This window comes from Mchenga conophoros, linkage group LG7 (genome assembly GCF_057382185.1).
Source record: "Mchenga conophoros isolate Kocher_MC1m ecotype Shallow Benthic linkage group LG7, M_conophoros_male_GT1.1, whole genome shotgun sequence".
NCBI classification, from domain to species: Eukaryota; Metazoa; Chordata; class Actinopteri; order Cichliformes; family Cichlidae; genus Mchenga; species Mchenga conophoros.
The window spans coordinates 61164888-61189265 of record NC_140532.1 but is presented as its reverse complement, the minus strand read 5'-3'; the positions used below and the strand labels follow the sequence as shown (position 1 = coordinate 61189265).

Sequence of the window (24378 nt, the reverse complement as noted above, 5' to 3'; positions counted from 1 at the left end):
CGGTCCTGAGTAACCAGGCTCCATCTTAAAACCTCACAGTACAGAATTTTGTGATTCCTAGGATACTGGAAGGCTGAAGTCTTCTGTAAGACCAGCTTCCAAGTTTGGATTCAGGTGACAGACGACTTCTATACTTTTAAGATTAAGCTTAAAAATGTTCTTTCTGATAAACCATATATTTAGGGCTGGATTATGTAAGCCTGAATCATCTCTTAGTTGTGCTGCTAGGCTACTGGCCGTTTCCCATGATTCATCTTTTTACTTCACTCACCTTTTTTTCTACAATGCGTTTATACACCACACATTTAATGATTAATCATTATTAATCTCTGGATTTCTTCAATGTGACTTTTGCTTCGTCTCCCTCCCCTCACCCATTTGCAGCAGATGGCTGCCCCACCCCAAGCCTGGTTCTGCCTTTTCCTGTTAACAGTGTTGAAATTGGGCTGCATGGCCGGAATTTTTATGGAGAGAATTTCTAGGCGTAGTCAAGTGCTGGAAGGCTCTCACTTGGGTGGTCATCTCTGCTTTTCGCAGATGACACAGCTCTGTTGCCTTCATCGGGTGATCGCCTCTAGCTCGCACTAAAACGGTTCACGGCAAAATGTGAAGCGGTCAGAATAAGAATCAGCGCCTCCAAACCTGAGGCCATGGTCCTTCACTGGAAAAGGGTGGACTTCCCGCTCCAGGTTTGGGATGAATTCCTGCCCCCAGTGCAGGAGAATCTCGGGGTCTTGTTCATGAGTTAATGGGAGGGGGGATCAACAGACGGGTTGGTGCTGCGGCTGTAGTGATGTGGACGCTGTACCAGCTGTACTAGGGATTTGTGTTGGTGTGTGGGGCTGTAGTTTGTAGGTTTATATTCTTAATTGGTAATTATGAGACAGTGTGTTTAAGATCATTATACAGAGTAAGATTGAAGTAATGTAACGAGTAGTTATAAAGGTAGTTTAACGAATGTCTTTTTCCTGGGAGTAATTAATCAACGTGCTGCATTACTTTTAAGAGAAATGTTCTTTGTATATGTGTAACAACTTTTTTACTTTAGTAATGAACACTGATCACAACAAAGAGGGGAAATACCTCCAACATAAACAAACACCTGAATTCAGCAAGAATGTAATGTCTTTGATATCCTGCTTAGAGACGGTGGTGGTTCTCAAAGTGGAGCAATGAGAATTGATAAGGAATTTCATTTTTTTATCCTGGCAAGTTGTTGCTTTGTTTTACAGTCCGTGTTAATTGAGCAGGGATAAAGAGTTAACCCAGCAATCAAAAGTTTGACATTCAAATGTCATATCTTTATATATGGAGGTGGCTGTGGCTTAGGAGGTAGAGCGGGCGATCCACTAAACGGAAGGTTGGTGGTTTGATCCTTGTCTGCTCCAGCCTGCATGCCAAGTAGCCTTGGGCAAAATACTAACCCTGAGTTGCTCTCTGATGCATCCATCAAAGTATGAATGTATCTGAATGTTAGATAAAAAGCACTTCAGCAGAAAAATCAGAGGGAAAAAAGTGCTTGTACAGATGAATGAGGCAAGTTGTATGAAGCGCTTTGAGTGCACAGATAAGAACCAGTCCATTTATCCCTTTAAAACTTTCAAATTAACAATTTTTTTTTTATTTCTAAAAGTGTTTGATCTTCTAAAAGCATGAAGAATATTTGCTATTAAAACTTTTTTTTTTTTTTAAATATATGCCTGAATGAAATGCTTTAATGTTAGACTGATAAACCCAACAACACAGTCCAGAGACACCTTTTCATTTCCTAAATAAAAAATATCTCTGTACAATACATTAAAAATGTGAAACCTTTATTTTCACATCGTGTTAAATCTGTTAGACGAGGAGGGCAAAAGCTATAATACAGTCTGTAGCTTTGATTTTTTTTTGGTGCACATTGCCAACTTGTTGAAGCTCTACATATCCATCCTGGAGGACAGAGCTTAGATTCAGAGGCAATGAATGAACAAAAAGTTAAAAAAAAAAAAAAAAAAAAACCTGACAAAAACACAACAGCCAAAACAAGTCTTTTTTTCAATGTTAGAAAAAGAATGACTTGACACTGTTGAAGTTTCAGAAACTTCCACCTTGCTCTGCTGAAGCAGACATACATCCTACAGGACCATTTTCTAACCATTGCTCTCTTCCTCTCATTTTCATCTTTGTCGCATTTCTGCCAGTCTTCTTTATAGGGATTGTAGATTTAGGTTGATGCTCTCCATATACAAGGCTATATAGAGAGAATGAACTGACAGGTGGCAGAGGAGCCCGTCTATTGCCCAGTCTTCTTCTCCTTCTGGAAACTGAAGCTGGTCCGGCGGCTCAGTTTTCGTTGTTTCTGGGCAAAGTAATCAGCACGGGAGGTGCTAGCCCGGGACTCCAAGATGTAGTTTATCTGAAAAAAAATTGGGAAAAACTGGCATTAATTATGAATTGACTTAAAAGATTTGTGTGATGCATTCATTTGCATTTCAAACACTGCACTACAGTACTGTGAAAAATTATTGAGCCACCCCTTTTTTCTTTACATCTTCTTTCCAAGGATCCAGACTTTCTGCTGTTTCTTTCTTTCTTTAATAACTGGTCTTCAGTATTAGCTGAAGGTGTTTCAAACTCAGGGGATTAAACAGTGTCACAAAACAACTTAGCAAAGAATCCATTTTAAAATTGTATCTTAACGCACTTTGTTTCTAGCGGCATAAAACAAAAGCGCATAATTTGCTCTCATTTCTTTAAATCCCAACAATCACACAGTTAGTCACAAAAAAGCATTTTTTGGCACGAACAAGATGGAAAGAATACAGGCAGTCATAGTAAACATTTACTTTCAAGGACAGATCTGCTGGACAGGTTCAGCTATTTCCCCCTTGCTTCAGCAGCTCTAGGCTGGAAGCAGAGGACTGACCCTTTGCCTATGCTAAAAGGCTGAAGGTTGCAGGAATCAGCGCCAGCACCAAAGAGAAAACTACCTGCTGCCCCATCAACCCAACCCAAGCTACCAAACGGCACTCTCGTTAACCCTTCATGCATTTCACTCCTCAAAACCTACAGGTTACAAGCACTTCTTCCAGCTCTTAGGAAGCCACGCACACATCAGTCCAGGAGTGTTGGAAATGCAGACAGCCACCTGAGGAGGTTGGGTGATCCATGTGGTCAGCCGTATAACACAACTGGCATTGACTGACTCGAGCTGTACACAGACGCTGATTTAACAGAACCTGGTTTGCCCTGGGGCTTTGGCGGAAGCAGAGTGGGTTGAAGCGTACGTGGTGACGTTTACAAATATCCCATGGTGATGTGGACATAAAACACGGGCAAAATTAACAGAAATAGCTCCTAGTCGACTGACCCAGGTTTAATAGGTTGGTAGAGCAATGTTTGGAGGTGTACTAACAAGAGCTATGAATATGTAGTGTCCATAGCACAAAAGATACAGGAGAGACAAGGGACAGACTTTATCAACTGAGTCCTGACACTCGCACTGAAAAGGAACAGTTTTTGATGGGAAATAATTGTGGTATGCTAAAACTTTGGACCAAATTATGACCCAATTCTAGTGGCTGGGTATCTGAAGAGATGTGCACTGCTTGTGTGCATCCTGCTCAGAATGTTAAATAGCACCAACTAGCCTTTCCTATTAATGGATGTTCCATTCGAGCGCACTGGCAAGGACCTCATTGAGCCATTTCACCGACTGCACGAGGATATAAGTTTTGGTTTTGTCCTGTTGGATCATGAAACATGATATTTCGAAGCACTGCCTGTGTGCAGCATCTCTGCAAAGAGTGTCACACATCAGCAACTACAGACATGCGAGTCTCTTTGTACTCATGGTGTACATTCACATTTGATGGTGACACATTGGAACAGAGCTACTTTCCATCGTTCTGATCTAAAAATAAAAACGACGCAGTTGTTTTAACGAGTTGAAGGGTACTGCAATCTAATCAAAGCTGACCAACAAAAGGAAAATCATCAAGGGAAATGCGTACATTAAACTGTACTTGCGTGAACACTCGTTCTTTTAACATAACAGAGATTGTTCTGATCTGCTTAGTCTCTTTTGCCACTCCTGCTTTGCCATATTTAGCAGGTATTAAATCAAAACTGTTAAATCTTTGTCCTCACAGAAATGTGTTCCAGCACAGACATTCAGCTCAAACTCACCTTCAGCACTATTTCATTGACAGTAGCAGCATCAGACTCAAAGTAGAGAGGCTTGTAGTCATGATTGCTGAGATAAGTGAGTTTAAATATTGCATGACCTGTAAAGGAAAAACATGTTTCATTAGACCAAAATGATACAACAAACTTGTCCAACAACCATTCTGGGCTGACTGCAGGATAGGAGCAGGAGATGAAACTATTTGAATGTCACCAAGAATGTCAGTATGGTTTGGCCTTCTAGTGCACCTTTCATTAATTTCATTAACACCAAAACAGCTGAAATGCATCAATAACCCCGTAAGCTACTTAAATTGACCGGATCAATATGCCAGAAGTTTAACTGACTTCTGGGATAAGGAACTCAGTGTTCCTTTAATTTTTGAGTAGTGTAGATGTAGATAAATGGATAAAAGCAAAATAAACCTTAAAGGTAACGAAAGTTTAAGTACATGAATAGTGTGTTGACATGTGCAGGGTGACCTAATGTTTCTGTGCTCCACTCACTAGGGCTTCTTTCCTCCACAAGGTCACAAGCACAAAGGTGGTCCGAGTCAATGGAAATGGGTTTCTGCCGAATCCAGAACTTAGTACTGGCTTTCTGATTGGTGACAGGATCAATCTCCAGTTTTTCTCCTGAAATCCCTGATGAGATACCCATATGTAAAACATGATGGTCAATGTATTTCATACATGATACACATTCACTGTTGGCGCTGCAGAATGCTGCGGTAGCCACGCATTGCATAATTGCAATAAATTCTTGCAATCCATTTGTTTGTTTTTTATTTGTTACCTCTAGTTGTTTCGACTGTTCTTTAAAAACTGTTTTAATATTAAGGTTTAAACAATGAATTAAAAAAAAACAAAAAACTTTTTTTTTTAAATTCATTGTTTAAAAAAAAAAATACAGCTGCTATTCAAAAATCACTAAAAATGAGATGCATCATTCTTTGTGGAGAAATGGGGATCCATTGTATTTCAAGTATAAATAATCATAAAAAATCCATTAAAAAAAAAAATCTTTGTAAGCTGCACACAATGAATTTAATTAAAAAAATACTGACTACAACTTGTAAGCGGATAACGTGCATCATGCAGTTTGTACCTAGCTGGACATCTGTGGTGAAACGCAGTTTGTGGATCATGCTGATCTTGAAGGACTTGTAGTGATGACTGCTCAACATGTCTTGGACTGTGGTGATGTCAATAGGAGGGTCTTCCTCTGAACTCTCCTCACCTCTGGAGCCTGAAGACAGAAAGAAAACAAGAGCACTCAGAGAGTGCAACTACCCCTGAAGGGCAAGGGCTATACTTAAAGTTTGATGTTGCTCTTCCAGAAGGAAGGAAATATGTAATCAGTTTGTTTGTTTGCAGTCTAGCGTCCACATTTTTCAAAATATCATTTTTTTTATTCTGTGGGACGGTAGATACCAATAATAGCTCCAGCTGATTTCATTTTGATAATAACTGGGTCAAGGTCACACCAACTCCAGGTATTTTAATTTAGGTGAAAATTGGGTCAACATCAAGATCACACCAAATCAGAAAATCAGTTTACATTTTGTATTTTTTCATGAATTGACTTTAAAATTCACAGTATAGTATGACTTGGGGGATAATGAGTACCTAGGTTGGCTAAGCGTCTGACCTCGACCTTCCTGTTAGTGCCCAAGGTCAAAGTTGGCCGTGTAATTATTTTTAAAGAAACCACATAGAGTACTATATCATATGAAAGGACAAAGCAAGCTGTACAACACACCTGACATATTCTGGCATCAAGAATATGCGTCAGGACTTCTTTAAGTTTCCTGAAGAGGTCTTCTCATCCGAGAAGCTTCTTCAGTTCTAAGAGCAATTGGTGGAGAGTCCCAGATTTTAAGCCCTATTTGGAAATGTCCCCAAAAGGGTTATGGACCCTCTTGGGGTCCTCTGCCTAATCACACAAGCCAAGGTGTGTAGAAGCCAGCTGAAGAAGCTTCTCAGACAAGAGGTGAAATGTCGTCAAGAAACTTAAAGAAGTCCAGACACTTATCTTTCCAAACATAATAACTTTTTTATGTACCTTACTTAGTCCATGCAAGAGGTTTGCTGTCTAGAGGTCTCATGACAACAGTCATTGTAAGATCACTTACTGTTTTCTCTGACCAGGCAAAATTCCAGGGTACTCTGGCTCTCCAGTGAGGAGTCCAGGTCTACTGCTACATTTGGCTCGGTCTGCTTCTCGAGACGATACAAGGGCCCTGTTTGAGAATGAGAGTATTTACATCAACACAGCACTGACAACTTTTATTGATATTGCAAAACTCTTATGAGAAAGTTATTTTTCAACAACTTGGGTCTTGTTTTTAGTTGTTACTTTCAAACTAGTGCCAGACTAATTGTTTGACTGTGCTGCAGTTGTTCAAGTAGAATGAAATGTTAACTAATAGGAAAGCTACTGGTAACAACTGGAACTGTAGATATGTAAATATATATTTTTAAAAAAAAGAAGCATATCCAAAATAATCTGGGATTCTCCTTTGCCCGTGACTTTCGGACTAATCAGATACTGTAACTCCTCCTGAAGTCTGCGTGTCTCATGTGTCAAATTGTCAAATGCATATTCATTCATGTGTCAAAAGTGAAACGTTTTAGGCTCTACAACCACTGGTTGCTGTCACTAATTAGAGACCAGTGTCATTAGGGTCACTGCAGCTCTACTCCACCAAACTTCCCTCTTAAGAGCCAAGATATTCTATGTATTATTAAATTTCTAGCCATTCCCTTTGTCTCCTCTGAATTCCTGTAATGTGAACCTTCTTTGGTTTGACTTCTTTAGATCAAACACAGTTAATAAAATTACTGTCTCTCAGAAACAAAACTCTTGCTGATGAAAAGAGATAGTTATTTCCATCACTGACATGCTATCCTCACATACACACACTTGGTAACATTCTGCAACTTAATGAAAAGTGTGTTCATAGTAGAAAGCAGAGATGTCCCAGGAGAAGGAGGGAGGACTCCCAGCATCTGGGAAGTGCCTGGAAAATGGCTGACACTCAGCTCTCATAACTGCCACTGCTTGCTAAGGGCCTGTATCTGTACAAGGCACTCGGAGTGGAAAGTCAAGTTACAATCTAGGCAGTCTGTAGGTTAATCACTCCTTATCTAGCAATGTGAGGTATATAGTAAAACATGCCAAAAACTATTTTCAGACACAAAATACAAAGATGTAGAATTATGCCCAATGTATCCAAAAGAGATTATATTTATGGATTATATTTATGGATAATTCAAGGAAAACAGCACACTTTTATGATTAACAGATCATAAAAAGACAGCACACCGTCTTCCTTGCATTAAAGAGAGAAGGGAATAAATGGTGCAAACATCATTACCCGAGCCTTTCTGTGAACCTTTCCTCTTCTTGAGAGCTTTCTGGAGAATTTCCTTCATAGTCACCTTCAAATTGTCCACCGGAATTAGAGAAAAACCATGAGCAGCATTTCTAAAATAGAAAAATAGAAAATAATTAAGAATGCGTTAAGCAACATTTAATGGTTCTGATTGTTTCATAGCAATAAGATGCGAGTATCAGAGTACTGCTTTTTGTGCTAGCACAAACTGCTAAGCTGAAGACACGAAGACAAGATTGTAATCTGAATAAATAATCTACTGTGTTCTGCTTTCAATTTGCAAACAGCAGGAAGTTTCAATATGTTGTTTGTTTTGAATAGCCACCTCATGTATTTTTAATCTCAACTACCTTATTTGGAACATTTTACTTTAAATAGTTTTTGGAGAAATTATTATCATAGACCTTACTTTTAGCAATTAAACAGTATTACTGTTGTATACAAATGCCTTCCTGTTGCCAAATATTCAAATATTTATTTAAATGCAGCACAAAATAATCAGCCTGTAAAAATTTACTTGTCCACACCCTAACATCGTTTAATACTGGAAATATTTATATAGCGCCAAATCAGGCAGGGCGTCCATCTCCTAAATACAAACTTGAAGCTGATTCCACAGAAAAGGGGCCTGGAAGTTAATACTCTACGTCCCATTCGTCTTTTAAATACTCTAGGAACAACAAGTTTGCAGTCTGAGAGCAAAGGGCTTAATTGGTGTGATTAGAATATTAGGTTAAGATGGGGTCTGTTTACTCAGGACCTTGTATGAGGTGAAGGATTTTAAATTTGATTCTGGATTTAACAGGGAGCCAATGAAGGGAAGCCCACACAGGAAAAAATATGTTCTCTCTTTTTAGTCCCCGCCAGTATTCCTACTGCAGCATTTTGGATTAGCTGATTTTTACATCAGTTTATAGGACATCCTGATAATAAGAAATTACAGTAGTCCAGCTTAGAATTCAAAGAAGTCAACATCACTCTGAGACATGATTAATATAAGCATTGAATGACATGCTCATATTTAAAAAAAAAAAAAAAAAAAAAAAAAAAAAAAAAGGGTCTAAGATTCCTCGCAGTATTACTCGAGGCCGAGGTAATGCCATCCAGAGTCGGCATCTGGTTAGATACCATATTTCAAAGACTTTTAGGGCCAAGTACAATAACCTCAGTCTTATATAAATTTGTGAACAGAAAATTAGTGGTTATCCTCATAGTTTAATGATACTTATTGTTGTTTCTGTTGTTAACAACCGGAGGAAATCAGGATGAAGCTTTCAGCTATCCTCTCCAGTGCAAGACCATCTCCATCCAACATCACAATTGAAGAAAAGGTCATTAAATCTCTAAATAAAAAACAAAACATCACCATGACAACAGCTAAAAAGGGGATGCTAACCGTTGTTCTAAACTCAAGTTGCGTTAGGTGACCTTGATAGGTCACATGACAGGACAAGGCAAGGTCTCACAGTGGTTTTACCCAAAATCCTGATGCTAATGACCCATGCCTTTTTTCACAACTTATGTGATTATGCACATGATTAATAGTGGGTCAATAATCACCTCCTATGGGACAACCCAACTACTGTTTAAATATATTGGCTGTCAACTTTTAAAACTGAAGAAGCCTCTTGTTTGAGAGGTGAATCGTCTTCACAAAAACCAAACCAAAACAAACAAACAAACAAAAAAAAAAACCTAAGTTGCCTTCCTGTTTAGCTCTTAAGGCTACCATTACCTGGATGACTGTGAACCTACAGAGCCAAACTGGTTGTTTATGTCATTTTGTGCTGTCCCAACAATGTAGTTTTATTCATAGATGGAAATCATTATCTTAGTCCTAGCAAGACTTATGTAAGTATCTATAATTAGACAACTCTATCAGCTTTCCACCATTTGTTGTTATAAGTGATATATCACTCATTTCATACTTACATTCTAACAAACAGTGACTGCCTGGAAGCGATGCCAGGGGAGGAGTATTTCTCCACCAAGGCCAGAGTGCTGAAACCAAACTTGTGTATTGGCTCATTGGAGTCTAGCGGAGGGAAGTCAGTGTCTACCTCGCCATCATCTTCAGCAATGTGAAGGCAATAAGCATTCACATTTTCACTGTTGGATATGCGGTGGAAGGATTTGGATATAGAGAGACAGAAAAAGTGTGTTACAAAGAAAAAGACATCCTGTGAAATGTAGCAGTTTTATTTTTTTAGCCATTTTGTGCTCACTTGAGTTTGGGTTCTCGTCCCTCGCTTGTGTATTGCCAACAGATAAGTCCAATGAGGTCATGGACACGGGCATTGGCGATGGTCACCACTGTCATTGGATGTACTTTCTCCTGAGTCATTTGCATTGATAGGTAGACGTCTATCTTTTTTGTAGCTGTGGTGCCGATGTGGCCCTAAAAGTGAAGAGAGGATTGTGCAGTAAAAACAAAACAAAACATTACATCGAACAAACAGACAAAACGTAGACAAATATTAACTTATTGTTTTTCAAATAAACACTAACAGGCAAGTTATAGTTTCCACATCCACAAGGCTGCTAGAGTCAGCATGGGTCAAAGTGATGTACATTTTGTCATCAGATTAGATCATTAGCACAAGCACGTTCGTATGTCTGTCAATTTTGTGGCTGCGCAGATTCACCTGCTGCGAATGCTTGATAGCACCATATGCCTTTGAGGCAGACTTCAAAACACAAAGCTGATCCTATAAGTCCTACCAGACAAATGAAATTATTTATTTCTACTGTGGCATTCTACCATCAAATGCCAAAGGAGAAATAAATACACAATTAGATTGAAACTGTGCTGTGATTATTTGGGTAATAACTTCAATAAAATTTATAACTGCTTATTTAGTTAGAAACAAAATTTTCAACCTGAATTGAGTGAAAATTGAGTACTGTCCTGACTATCATGATATATGGAAAAACCTATACAAAGAAAAAGCTTATCAATTCTTGAAGAAAATCAAATTGAAGACAAAGGTTTTCCCCACTCTACAAAACTGGATTCAAATCCTATTATTTAATGTCCAAATAAACCTAAATAAAATGTTGAATAATTCACCTTGCCATCAAATTTAGAGTATTCATTGAAGGGATTATTGAGCTGCTGGGGACACTGCTCAAGCCTCAGTGACAAAGTGGATTTTGTTCCAGTTGTCTGCGGCCTGTCTTTAAAGTTGCGCTTTTCAAACAGAGACCCCAGATCTTCCACTGGACAGAACACACAGAAACAGGAAGAAAGAAAAAAAAAGAGTTAACGTATACTGATGGAGTTTTGTCAACTAAAGAGCTTTTGTGTCTGAATCTAAACACATTATCTTAGAGGTTTTGCTGAGAATTTAAGGAGATTTTATCAAACAGCTCGTGTTGATACAGTGTGAAAAAACATCTGACCATTTCCCGATTTCCTATTTTTTGTATGTTTGTCACACTTAAATGTTTCAGCTCAGCAAACAAATATCAATCTTAGACAAAGATAACCAAACTAAACACAAAATGCAGTTTTTAAATGAAGGTTTTTATTATTAAGCGGGGAACAATTCCAAACATACATGGCCCTGTGTGAAAAAGTTATTGCACCCTAAACCTAATAAGTGGTTGGGCCACACAACAACAGCATTTGCAGCAACAACTGCAATCAAATGTTTGCAATAACTGACAATGATTTTTTTTCCAGCAATGTGGAGGAACTTTGGCTTACTCATTTTTGCAGAGTGGTTGTAATTAAGCCACACTGGAGGGTTTTCGAGCATGAACCGCCTTTTTATGGCCACCGAATCTCAGTTGGAATCAGGCCACTCCAAAGTCTCACAACAGCAAGGTGGACTTACTGTTGTGTTTTAGATCATAGTCCTGCTGCAGAACCTAATTGTGCTTCAGCCTGAGTTCAGGAACAATTAGCCAGACATTCTCCTTCAGGATGTTTTGGTAGAGAGCAGAATTCATGGTTCATTTACCACAGCAAGTTTTATGGGTCCTGAAGCAGCAAGACAGTCCAAGACCATCACATCACCATGATATTTTACTGTTGGTAAGATGTTCCTTTTCTGAAACTGTGTATGACTTTTTGATCCACCACCCTGTAATAGGACACACACCTTCCAAAAAGTTCAACTTTTGTCTAGTCAGTCCACAGAGCACTTAGCCAAAGGTCTTGGGGATTGTCACGATGTTTTCTGGCAAAACTGAAACGAGTCTTTATGTTCCTTTTGCTCAGCAGTGGTTTTCGTCTTAGAACTCTGCCATAAACACATTCATTTAGAAACTGTATTTTGTTTACTTGTGTTATCTGTGTTGTGTTATTTGTTTGATGATCTGAAACATTTAAGTGTGACATACAAAAAAAAATGGAAATCAGGAAAGAGGTAAACACTTTTTCACACCACTGTATAGAAGTGCCATTCACTTCACTGGTTCAGTTACTGATTCAGGTTCAATAAAGACAGATTTTTGTCTTTGATTACTTAAAATGTTAAGATACTCTTCTATAAATGCTTCAGTATATATTACTAATGAAGTGGTCTGTGCCCTGTGGCAACAGAATATTTGATGTCATATTTTAGACAAAATCATTTGAACATGCAGATCCTCAGCAAACTACGTAATCAGAATGACATTAAGGGATATAAATGACAAGCAAAAACAACGTTTGTAAAACATGGTGTTACAAAGTTTGTAAAATGTGAAATTTAAAAAAGTAAAGGTATTTAGAAATGACTAGGAACAGTACCTGACTGGGAGGACGCCCTCTCTTTCCACTGAATGTTTTTGCATTTGATTTGGTTCTGTCGTTCTTTTCTTAGTCTTTCAAGTCTTTGGGCTACAAAGAAAGGACAGCTGGTCATTAACTTCATTGCATACAAAAACAGAGTCACTAAAACTTAGTTAAACAGACAACAGATCATCATTTACGACACATCATGAAAATTATTGTAAATTCCTGTAAACAACTGATTCTATAGAATGTAGATCATTGAACAGTCATTATTTCCAACCACAGAGGATGTCATTGCTCTCCAAAAGTTTGATTCAGTTGACTTTACCATTTTATTACACATGTAACAAGCATAGCCGGTATAATGAAATTTGCAATATGTTGTTGTATGTTACTGTGCAGAAAGCAAAGTAAGATAAAACACAGAATAAGATAAAAGATTTAAAAAGGAGGGAAATTCAAATGCATTACAATATCATACAATAAAATACAGAATAAGATGTATATAAAATATAGGATTAGTAACTTATTGCTAGTCTGTTATTGCTGAAGTGGCGGCATATCACAGTTTCAGATTCAGTCATTGTGTATAATATAGTGTATGAATGTGTGTTTAATAGAGTCCATTTGATAAAATACTTACGAAATATGGTCAGAGACAGAGTTACACTCATGTCGGATGCAACACTTTTAGATGTCTTTGATGACAAGTTGCTGACAGTTACACTATTAACACTGCTCAGCTGCTTTTACTACCCACTGCAGGGCCCTTTGACCAACGGTCGCCTAGTTACCATACAACACTGTTATACAAGATGTTATAATGCTTTGTACAGTGCAGTAGGAGATGCTACCAAGGTATTTTTCAACCTCCTCAGAAAGTGTAGGGATTATTGACATTTTTGTATTAGACAGAAGGTGTATCTATAGAAAATGACATAGATTAAGGAATTTAAAGCTTGTTGCCTGTTCAGTTTCTGCAGTTGACGAAAACCGGGTTCTCTCTGCATTTGCTGGACAAGGTGAAATAATTTCATTACCAGCTTAGAAAGGAAAGAGGTAGTAATGGTACGGAGCTATAATCATTAAGTAGTGTTTAAGGGCAAAGTGAAGTAAATTTACTTCTACTTCTATAGCACGTTTTTACTCTGAGCTTTTTACCACAAGTCTCTCACACATTGATAGAACCTTTAACTCTTATTGATATAGCTTTAGATGTAAAGCAATAACTGGATTGCTGCCTTCTATATACATGTTCCCTCCTTGCAATGAAACATGCTGGTCGTTATTCTCTTCGTCCATAAGATTACTTGTTGCTTTCTGTTCCATTTGCACAAACTGAACTTGGCAAAAGAGCTTTTGTCCATTTAGCACCCTTGGCTTGGAACGAGCTGCAGAATGACTGGAAAATGACAAAATTATTTTCATTAAGTGTTTTTAATCCATAACATGCAACTGTTTCAATTAGATTGCTTGTCATTTTAATTAAATTTCATTTGCATTTTTGTGTATGTGTGTTTTGTTGTTGTTGTGTGTGTTTAATTGTGTCATTTTTGTAACTGCGTGATACTTGCTGCTGCCCATCTTGGCCAGGTCTCCCTTGAAAGGTTTCAAGGGTTTTTAATCAAAATGGGATCTTCCTAGTTAAACAGAGGTTAAATAAAAAAACAACAACCAAAAAACAAACAAACACCTTTATATCTACAAATGTTTAACTTTCTAACAGTCGCACTCTGATGACTGCATCGGGGACAACTTGGGGATTCAGGATCTTTCCCAAGACTGGACTAGCTGGAGAACTGATCCACCACCCTTCTAACCTTCATCGACTTGTAAGCATTTGAGGACAAGTTAAAGATGTTAATAAACACCTCAGCCAGCTTACTGCCACATGCTCTGATCACGGGTTCTGGTATACCGTCAGGGCCAGCAGCTTTGTGTTAATTCACTCTGTTTAGGGAGGACCTGACCTCAGAGGGCAGAGGTACATGGCCATCTGGTGGTGGCAGGGTTTTGATGGGAGTCTCTGTATTGAGTCTGTCAAAATTGGCATAGAAATGGTTTAATACATCAGGGAGTGAAGCATTATGGACAATACGGGAACTGTCTGTGCTCATGTGATCAGTTATTGCACATATTCTTTGCCACGGGCTCCGTAGGTGATTGTGTTATAGGAGGGCATTATCAATTTGTCATGTATAGTTTTTCTTTGCAGTGCTCTTTTGTACCTGCATCTGTGGGCTAGAGTGCCGCCAAATCTAAATGCAAGGTACGTCTATCAGCAAGAGACAAACGTCATCCTTTATCCAAACTTTATTCAAAGTTTTCTTATTTTGGTATACGTCTATTAAGTTCTATATTGTGACAGACTATGCAACTTTTTATACTGAAGAGGGATATACTTCTATTTCTGTGTGGGAACCCTGGGTAGCTTTGTGATGATACGGATTCTAATCAGTACGGGCAAAACAGCACTTAAGGGTAGACTCAGCCACTTTTGGCCAGACTGTAACCATCTTAGTTACAGTTTGTCCCTTTCTGTAAGTGGTCTGTTTCTGAGTAGTAAGAACAAGGAGTGGTAGTCTAACATGAGTGCAGGGCAAGCTCCTTTGTTGTTAGTACAGTAGAGATCAATTTATGTCCAAGGTAAGCCAAGGCAGCTCAACAGTCCACAATAATAGTGGTAATAAATGTTGGAAGGGTGATATATCAGTACCATGTTGAGAACCAATTAAGTGAGCTCTTTAGAATAAACATTTTTGAGAGAAATGGGTCAAAGGCTTTCAGAATGACTAGGTGCTTAATTTTATACCCCTGAATTAAAAAATTAAGAGATGTGACTCACTTCTTTTGTCCATATAGAGTACCACTAATTGAGCCTTTAAAGAAAAAGACCAGTTTTCATGAAGCTACACTGACTATCTGGCATGTAAATCTTTTTAATAATATGACCAACCCTTTAAATACAGTCGTGTACACAAAAAAGTATAGCAGTTCAAAAAGGGCTAGCATAAAATAAAACTTGCATGGTTGTTAATCCGTGTCTTACCAGCAGCCACTGGTTTGTCACAGCTATCTTGGTGAAGTCCTGATGAGAGCCACAAGAGGTCAGTATCCAGTGTCAAGGCTGAAAGTCTCAGAGGATTGCAGCTTTCGACCCACAACCCAAAACCATCCCCGTCACTCTACAAAACCTAATACAAAAGTCAAGGGAGCCAAAAGGAGACAATGTCTACCTTTGGACTCTCTCTTTCACCAAAACCAACTTTTCCTTCCAAATAAAATTTCTGAAAGTAGTTGCAAACTCACTTTAACCTCACTACAAAACAAACAATATAGTACACCAACACCCTCAATTGATGACTGATTAGATTAGATTATAACACCAAACTTTAGGATTATAGGGATAATAGAAGAACATGACACAACCAAGTCTGTATTCTGGTGGGTGGCAAGACTCGTGGGTTAGAGAGGTCTGTTAAGCCAGATAGTCTTTTTCCATGGCATATAGTCTCAGCTGAGGATATCCCTGATGACCCAATCAGCAACAAAATGAATACCACTGTCAAATGAAGTTAATTACATCGATTATTTTAACAATTTTGGATTCTGATGTCCCCGCATAGACAACACTGGAGACCAAGTACCCTTCGCAGCATTATTTCGAGTCATTCTACCCTCCAAAACTCCTGAGGTCCTCATCTCATATCCCATTAAGATTAACTAAGACATTCAGCAACAAGCCCAACCATTCACCCATGGGATGCAGAAGATCTACTGCCTGCATCCCATTACTGGACTCAGCAGAACAGCCCCAGCCCCGAAGTCCCTTTTTTCTGTTGGGTCAAAGTTGTTTTGGAAGCACAAGTAGAGATGCTTTCTATACGTTAGGAGGGCACCATCATCGTTTTGCATTAAGAGTGTAAAATACTGATGGGTGCTTGCCATTTAATTGCTTAACAGTAATTAAATGGCAAGCAAAAACAGAGCATGTGCTTTAAGATAATCAAATCTAAATGGTGAATTATTCTATTAAATTCTGGTCTTGTTTATAGTGCTGAATGTAATTTCCAACAGTAGAAATACAGCAATTTTGAAACTGAGAGTGAAAACTTTTTTATTGGGTTGTTTTTTTGTGTTACTCATCCATTTGAATAATTAACAAAATATAAAAAAGGACAAATGAACTTAAGCATGGTTCGGAAGAATTGTTGTCCCATCAGTTTCTCAGTGCTTGGTAGCACACTAAATTTCACACATGATATGAAATTTATCTATTCATTTATTTATTTATTTATTTTTTATTCAGCTTATACCACAACACTAGCTGTGGCTTTTCAAATTATATAATACATTGCTTTTATACTGGCTAGCAGGAGCACTAAAGAGCACATTTAGACAGGACCTGTATTAAATTAGCACAATTTTTACTGTGATTCTAACCACATAAGGACAACACAACAAACTTCTTACACAGGGCAAAATATCCGGACACACAATTTGTGAAACTACGGGTAGGCAATATAGCCTCAAAATTATATCACACTATTTCAATGAAATTTACTGCAATTGTGTTTCTGAGACTATTGAGTCAAAAAAACAAACAAACAAAAAAAAAGAAAGAACTTCATCTGTGAGAGCAGTTTCGAGGCAGCAGTATTTATTACTGCAAACAAAGTTAAGGATAGCTTAGTCATTTTTTTCCAATGAGCTATTGTCATTGATGGCAGCCATGTAATTCGCAGTGTGAATATATTGCCACAAGATGCCAGGAGTAGCAGTATTATAGTGGAATATTCTTGCATTACAGCAATACGATGACACACCATTAGTCAAACATAAGCACAAAAACAGCCTATGTAATGTTTTCCCTGCTCAGCCCACTCTTGCACAGGAATAAATTACCACCCCAAGTGGAGGGCTTCAAATATCTCACAATCTTGTTCATGAATCATGGCAGAGCAGAGCTTCAGCCTTCATATAGACTGAAGAGCTTGGCCACTTGAGAGGGGCTTGCAGTGGAGCCGCTGCTCTTCCACATTGAAAGGTGACACTTGAGCTTGTTCAGGCATTCAGGTCTCTTGGAAGGCTCTGAGAGGAGGTGTCCAAAGCATGTCTGGCCCCAAGGGAGACGTATGACCCAGAGATTAGCTGGCTTGGCAGCGTCTTGGTATACTCCTTCCAGAAGAGTTAGAGGAGGTGGTCAGGTAAAGGGAGGCCTTGGTTGCAGGGGTAGCCTAGACCTAGCAGAAAATAGATCAGTCCAAATGGATGGACTGTTCTTTTTCCACTGTGGACTGATTGTACAGTTTATATTTTTAATGACTTTTAAAAAAAAACAAGTATTGTTGGAACAGTGCTCTTGGGTCTAAAAGCCTCATCTTTTCTCCTCAAAACACACATCCTTTTACTTTCAAATACACACCTTAAAGCATAACTCATAAGCTGGAGAGGAAATTGCAACTCACTCGTTTAGAAGATCATCCTTTAGCCTGGAAGATTAGTTTTTTGCTCTATAAAAAGCCCTCTGTAAAGCTGGAAGATCTTACTATTCTATACTGAGTGAAGAAGAACCATCCTAGGTTTCTCTTCAGCACTGCAGCCAAAATTGTGCTTTTTAGACCCCATTCCTACAAGACTACTCAAAGAAGCATTATTTACCATTAATTAATGCTTTAAGCTTAAACATAATCAACCTATCTCTATGACTTGAGTACGTAAGACAGGCCTTTAAGCGGTCAGTAACCCAGAAACAGCTTCAGTGAAGGTTACAAATGTGGACAAACAGTGGACTCATCTCTGTGCTTGTCCTCCTAGGCCTCAGTGCAGCATTCCATACTGTTGACCATAATATAATATTACAGCAATTTGAGCGTGCTGTAGGTATTAAAGGTACTGCAGTGCAGTGGCTTAAATCATAGCTAACAGACTCCAATTTGTTAATGCAAATGGAGTCTTCTTTACACACTAAAGTTACCTAGGGAGTTCCACAGGGATACCCAACTTTATTTATCCATGAAGCCAGATAATATACATAAATTATTTAAACTGCAGGAATTTCTTACAGACATAAAGACCTGGATGACCTGATTTTCTGCTTCCAAATTCACATAAAAACTGAGGTTATTGTAGTCTGACCTAAAACTCTAAGTTATTATTGGGATGGTCTTTACCTTACAATATTAAGCGCCTTGAGACAACTGTTGTTGCGATCTGGTGCTACATAAATAAAATTGAGCTGAATTGCTTGCAAGCCAAATAGTTCAAGCTTTGTCTTGTCTGACCATAGCGATATTTTCCACATTTGACCTGGGCATGTGGGCAGCTACAAATTTCAGTTGAGCTTCTTTATTGGTCAACATCCTCTCAGTCCATGACAATGTAAAACTCGCTACAAGTCTTTAGGTAAGTCATTAAAAACGTATGCTGAATCACCATTCCATCCTGAAAAATGAAGTTTAAAGACATTATTAAAAGTGCCAAATTACTATTACATTCATGCCCATGATCCACTGGAGCCACAGTAGTAATGGTAATAACACCAACAAAGAACAACAATATGAAAACTGAAAATGTAAAAATAAATTCCACATTTGCTGAAGTAGTGGGTTTCCCTCACTTTTTGTCATCATGGTTTTGTCATCAAATGTTTGCAGAAATTTGGTTTTATATAGAGTAGGCACTTGATTTTGGAGCACACGGAAGCTGGGTGACACATAGTCAATGATTATTCATTTTGCTGTGTCATTTGTCATCTCCATAACCATATTTAATGCAATATGTCACATCATATAAATTACTTAAATGCACAATGAACCACAGTGTAATCCCAAGCTTTTCACATGCGCTGCACACAATTTAACTCAGTGAAACCACTAGCCCTGATTAGCCACACAAAACCCCTTCAAACAGCAGCAGAACAGGCTTTCTGGCTGCCTCCCACCATAATGACAGGAGGGAGGTCTGACAGAAAGCTGGCCCAACTAACAAGCTAAAGTCTGAAGATGAGTTTACCTGTGTTGGAGCGCCGACGAATGCCAAAGTCCCAGCTGGAGGTGATGTCCATAGACTGAGAGAGGTCACAGGGATGACTGTCTGTCACACTACTGCCCCCCTCATTCAGGAGGCCTGACCCAGTTGACCCAAAGCTGCTACCAGGCACAAGAGAAAGCTGGCACTTCTCAAGATCAACATCCTGATCTATTAGCACCATTTCACACATTCCAGTATCATCACTGGTCACATGAGATTGTCTGATGTGAGCCAGGATAATGGCCGGATTGTCCAAGAATGCCATTTCCTCTGTTTGGCTAAGTGTGTCTTTTCGCTTTGGAAATCTTCTCACCCTCTTGCCTGTATGCCAAAGGGTTCCTTTTCTTTTCTTATCAGTCTCTGTTTGAGAGTGTTACAGCTCTGACTGATGACAAGAGAGGTGTCACCTTTTCCATCTTTTGATGACTATTTTTTCAGGTCCAAGGTAGGCAAAGTAGTCCCTAAGGAGAGCAAAGAAATTGTTATTACATGTTGCAGTCTAGAAGTAGGATTTCAGCTCAATCTTTTAAAACTGATATATTTAAAAACTAAGCTCAATTCACACATCCCAAAGCCCACTTTAACTTCCAACTTTCACAGTTTAAATAAATAAATACAATAAACTAAAACAAGAAGCAAACCTCTGCCAAGGCAGCATTTGCTTTTAAGGGACTAATATTGTATTTTATACAATCTTTTGTTTTTGTTCTTTATGCAGTCCAGATCAAAAGTTTAACCACTTGAAAAATGGGCAAAAAAAAGTAGGGTTTTTTTTTTTCATATTTTGCATGGTTGGATCTTAACAAGGTTCCAAGTAGAGCTTCAACATGCAACAAGAAGGGATGGGAGTGAGACAAAACATTTCTTTTGAGCATGCATTTTATTGAAAACAACACTTAAACTGAAACAGGCTGTTTTACACCCAATCAAAGGTTGAGGACACAGCTAGCTGTTTGATGTGGGACAGTAAACTTTAATGTTTAAATGGATCTATTTTAAAGATGTAGAGCTCTAATGTGCAGCTGCTGCCTTAAAAATCATCAATGGCAGCAAAATCCCACTCAGTGATAAAACTGTTAAGTAGAATTAAAATTATTATTGCTTGCGCCAAATCACCAGATTAAGTAAAGAGTTTTCTCGTCATTTTTAAAAACAGTGATGCATTTTACTGGTATATTTTTATGATAAAGATTTTTAATGCAATTTGATAACATATCTAAAGTATAGGTATCACTCAGAGGGATAATCTTCTATGGAAGAAGAGTCACAAGATTCCTGAAACGCCTATTTTGTGATTGGTCAGATGTCTGCCAGTGCCACACATTTCGTGTGAATGCACAGGGGAGACCCTTCGTTAACACAGTGACTTGATAACCAGCTTTGTGTGATCGGTTATCCTGATCATCAATTTTAGGATATGTGAATCCAGACAATGGAGAGATACCCTAAATATACTGAACACACATAGTTTACCCAACTCCTGCTTCACAGTATAGCCCTCAGCTTGGCTGAAGAGGCTTTAAAAGTCTCAACAGTTAAAACAAAGATTGTCATTTTGCCAATAATCTCTTTAAATGGGTTTGAACTTTGATACCAACAAACAAAAACTGAAGTTTGAATGTCCGTGATATTAACACTGAACATAAAGATGTTGATAATTTCAACATGTAAATAAGAGCTGTAAGCCAGGCCAAAACAACCCCACACTCAAACTAGGTTGAATGAGATACCAACGTTAACACGTCCAATAAAGGATCAGGACCAGAGCACCAAGATTTTTTGTAACTTTAGTAAACAAACGTCAAACTATTAATAACATATTGTTAGGTTTTGAATAGTTCAAATTGTATGCGGCGGGCCTAATCTTACATTAGAAGATCCAGTAATTGCAAAGAGCTTCTAGACGACGCTAACTGCAACTAATGAAAAACTGTAGTGTATTGTCAGGTTTGTCCTTGCTGACAGCTTAAGGGTCTTCTTCTCTAAAGCGAAATGTGTTATGGCGTGTAATGCCAAGTGATACTGTTTGATACCTGCAACAAGCACCTCACGTAATGATTCATCGTAGCTGTTTTTAATGATAGGTGATGTAGCTATTGTCTTTTTTGCTAACCATCGTAGCCGGCTGACTTCAAAGTAATACTTTTTTAAATCGCAGTCCGCCTGCTTAGAGTGGCAAAAAGGTTTATTTTTAGTATCAGGATTGGAAAAATATTTCACCAGAAGCGGTTCAATCTAGTAGCTTGCAAGCTCATTTAAGCTAACGCGACCAGCATTTGGTTGCACCTCCCTTGTTTAAGACGACGTCTTACCTTTAGATGTATCCACCAAGGGAAAGAAACATCCACCATTCTCCATATTATACATGCATAATCATAATAGAGTCAGAAACTCTGTTCATCACGACTAATGTTCCACATTAAAGTCATAATACAAACCAACTCAACCTGGTATGCTCTGCCTAACAACCAACCCACAACCAACCCGGCTATACTTCCGGTTCCGTTACTTCGTGATAAAAGAAAAAAAAGACTGATTTCGTTTTCACAGAAAGCCTCAGTCATCGACATATTTTGCAACATTTTTATCCTTATTACGCTTTTATTAAAATATAACTGTTTATGAAAATATCATGTGACTTCATTTGATTAAGTCTAACATTATTATTATTATTATTATTATTATTATTTAGTTATAATTATAATTGTAAAAAATATACCCGACAGTCAGGGAGGGCATTTTATGTGCTTCGACCTAAAATGAGGTCCATATATATTTGGAAACTGTGTTTTTTTTACCTGTTTACTGAAACATATTCCAATTATTGTTATATAATTGACATGGACATAATATGTAGAATCTCACCTTTCGTCTGAGGGTATCCACTTTTAAACTGGAATGAAGAGTTCAGAAGATTCAGGTCCTTAAAATGTGCCACCCTTTTTTTAAAGACACCAAAAGTAATTGGACAATTGGCTCAAAGGCTGGGGGAGCCTATGGTGAAAGAGTTCATTTCGTTTTGTTCTGCACTGAAATCGATTGGACAGTGTTAACTGCACAGTATTGCAGGCAGCATTTAGTGGAGATGGACAAGCCGCAAGGAAATGCTCCAACGAGCCACGATATAAACATGCCATTATTTGCATCTGTCGCTTTTCCATTGTGTTAATCAGACCCTTCCCAGCTACATCAGCTCAGCAGTGTTGTTGCTGGAATAGTTTAATAAGCATTTGGCTGCATCCTCCTTTGTGTAAGGATGATTGAAGGTATGTTTAAATTCTTCCAAAAAGTCATTAAAGAGATGTGAGTACATTTATCGATTTCGTCAAGCCTGCTAAAGAAAATAAAGTGCTTAATTTATTAATACATGCATAATTTTAAGAGAATGCCGTATAAGCTGTATAATATGTGTATTTGTCACGTTACATGAGAGTGTCTGTTGGTGTGCCCCAGGGTCCGCCCTCTGGGGCGGAGGTTTTGGTGTTGCATCAGATAGCATCACCTCAAGGGTTGTCAGGTCCTGCGCAGATCAACTGTGTGGGGTGATGGAGCACATCTTCGAACTGAGCCTGAGGCTGGGGAGAGTTCAACAGCTCTGGAAAAACCTCTTGTGTTGTACCAGTGCTAAAGACTCCACGTCCCAAGAACTTCAAAGGCTACAGGCCAGTAGCTCTGACATCCTACCTGATGAAGACCCTGGATCAGTTGGTCCTGGCTCAGCTTCAGCCCCTGGTGAGCTCATCACTGAACCAACTTCAGTTTGCCTGCCAACTTGGCATTGGAGTGGATGATGCTGTCACTCTCCTCCTACATCGTTCCCTCTCTCACCTGGAGACTGCTGGGAGCACTGTGAGAATCATGTTCTTTTATTTCTCCAGTGCCTTTAACACTATTATTCCCACAGTCCTTAAGGACAAACTGGAGAATTCAGAAGTGGACCATCATCTCACAACATGGATACTGGACTACCTCAAGAAAGGACAGAGCAGGCTGTACCTGCTGCAGGGGCTCAGGTCTTTTGGATTGATGGGCCCACTCCTGAAGACCTTCTATGGCTCTATGCTCCGGACAACATCCTGGGTTCCTTGGGACACAAAAACCTGTTCTAAACTGCAGCAATTACCCCACTTTGTTTTCCATAACTGGGTGTACTAATTGAAGCTTCTCCTGTGTCTAAAAAATAATAATAGTTATCTGAATACCTAAACAGTTATCAAAATACAATAGCTATAATAACATGCTCAATCATCCAGGTAAGTAAGTTGGACTACAGACGAAAGTTTGAGCCTGTTTCAGCAATGCTAAGCCCCCAGCATCCAACATCAACATGGAGGGGAGGAAGGCACTCACATCACTTATAATGACAATAACATTATCTGGCAGACAAGGGTAGGTGCACGGTTGTGCACCAGAAAGATTATCATGAGAAAATGTTGTCACTGCTCAGTGACAAAAATACTTATGAGCCCCTGAAACGAGACCCAGGAAGTGGTTACAGGAAGAAGGTGATAGATTGTCTCAAGCAGTTAGAACAAGAAACTGCTATTGACTGGATCTCATACCACATCTCATACCAGGGGAATCTACACTAAGTCTGTATATGGTTTACCTGGTGTACCAATTGTCTGTATGATCAACTCAGTCACCTATAACATTCCAAGGTTTCTGATTTGAAAACACTATGCCCAGATGAAAAGAATCAACCTTTTGGGATTTGTTGCATGGTGGACACAAAAATGTACATTAGCAGTTAAACAACAGAATAAGGCTTTCAAAAGATTTTAAAAAATGTTCCCAAAATCTAATAAACTACAAAAAGAAACAAAGAGACTTTCAAAGAGACTCAGGGCATATAGTTTTTGCTGATATTTTTACATTTTTGAAGGAGACGGGAATTTTAAAAAGAAATGTATTTGGCGGTACTATAGATTCTGTGCTATACTCCAATCTAAAAGGTGGCGGTATTGCACCTAGAAGTTATTTGCCAACCGCCAAAAAAACAGGGGAAGAAGAAGAAGAAGAATTTCGCTACTTGCCAACCAATAAATATTAAGAAGA

At 38.6% G+C, this 24378-nt stretch overlaps 1 protein-coding gene across 1 annotated transcript; it reads right to left on the bottom strand.

The window, feature by feature from the left end:
* Nucleotides 1-1671: 1671 nt before the first annotated feature.
* mapkap1 (MAPK associated protein 1) lies at nucleotides 1672-21817 on the bottom strand. The gene is made up of 12 exons (XM_085280587.1): nucleotides 21633-21817; nucleotides 19303-19781; nucleotides 12304-12393; nucleotides 10636-10784; nucleotides 9791-9963; nucleotides 9498-9674; nucleotides 7548-7657; nucleotides 6303-6410; nucleotides 5276-5416; nucleotides 4675-4812; nucleotides 4171-4268; nucleotides 1672-2398 (listed from the first exon to the last, which is right to left on the bottom strand). The coding sequence occupies exons 2-12, from the start codon at nucleotides 19583-19585 to the stop codon at nucleotides 2276-2278; spliced, it is 1590 nt and encodes a 529-aa protein (XP_085136713.1). The 5' UTR covers nucleotides 19586-19781; nucleotides 21633-21817; the 3' UTR covers nucleotides 1672-2275.
* Nucleotides 21818-24378: the final 2561 nt, after the last annotated feature.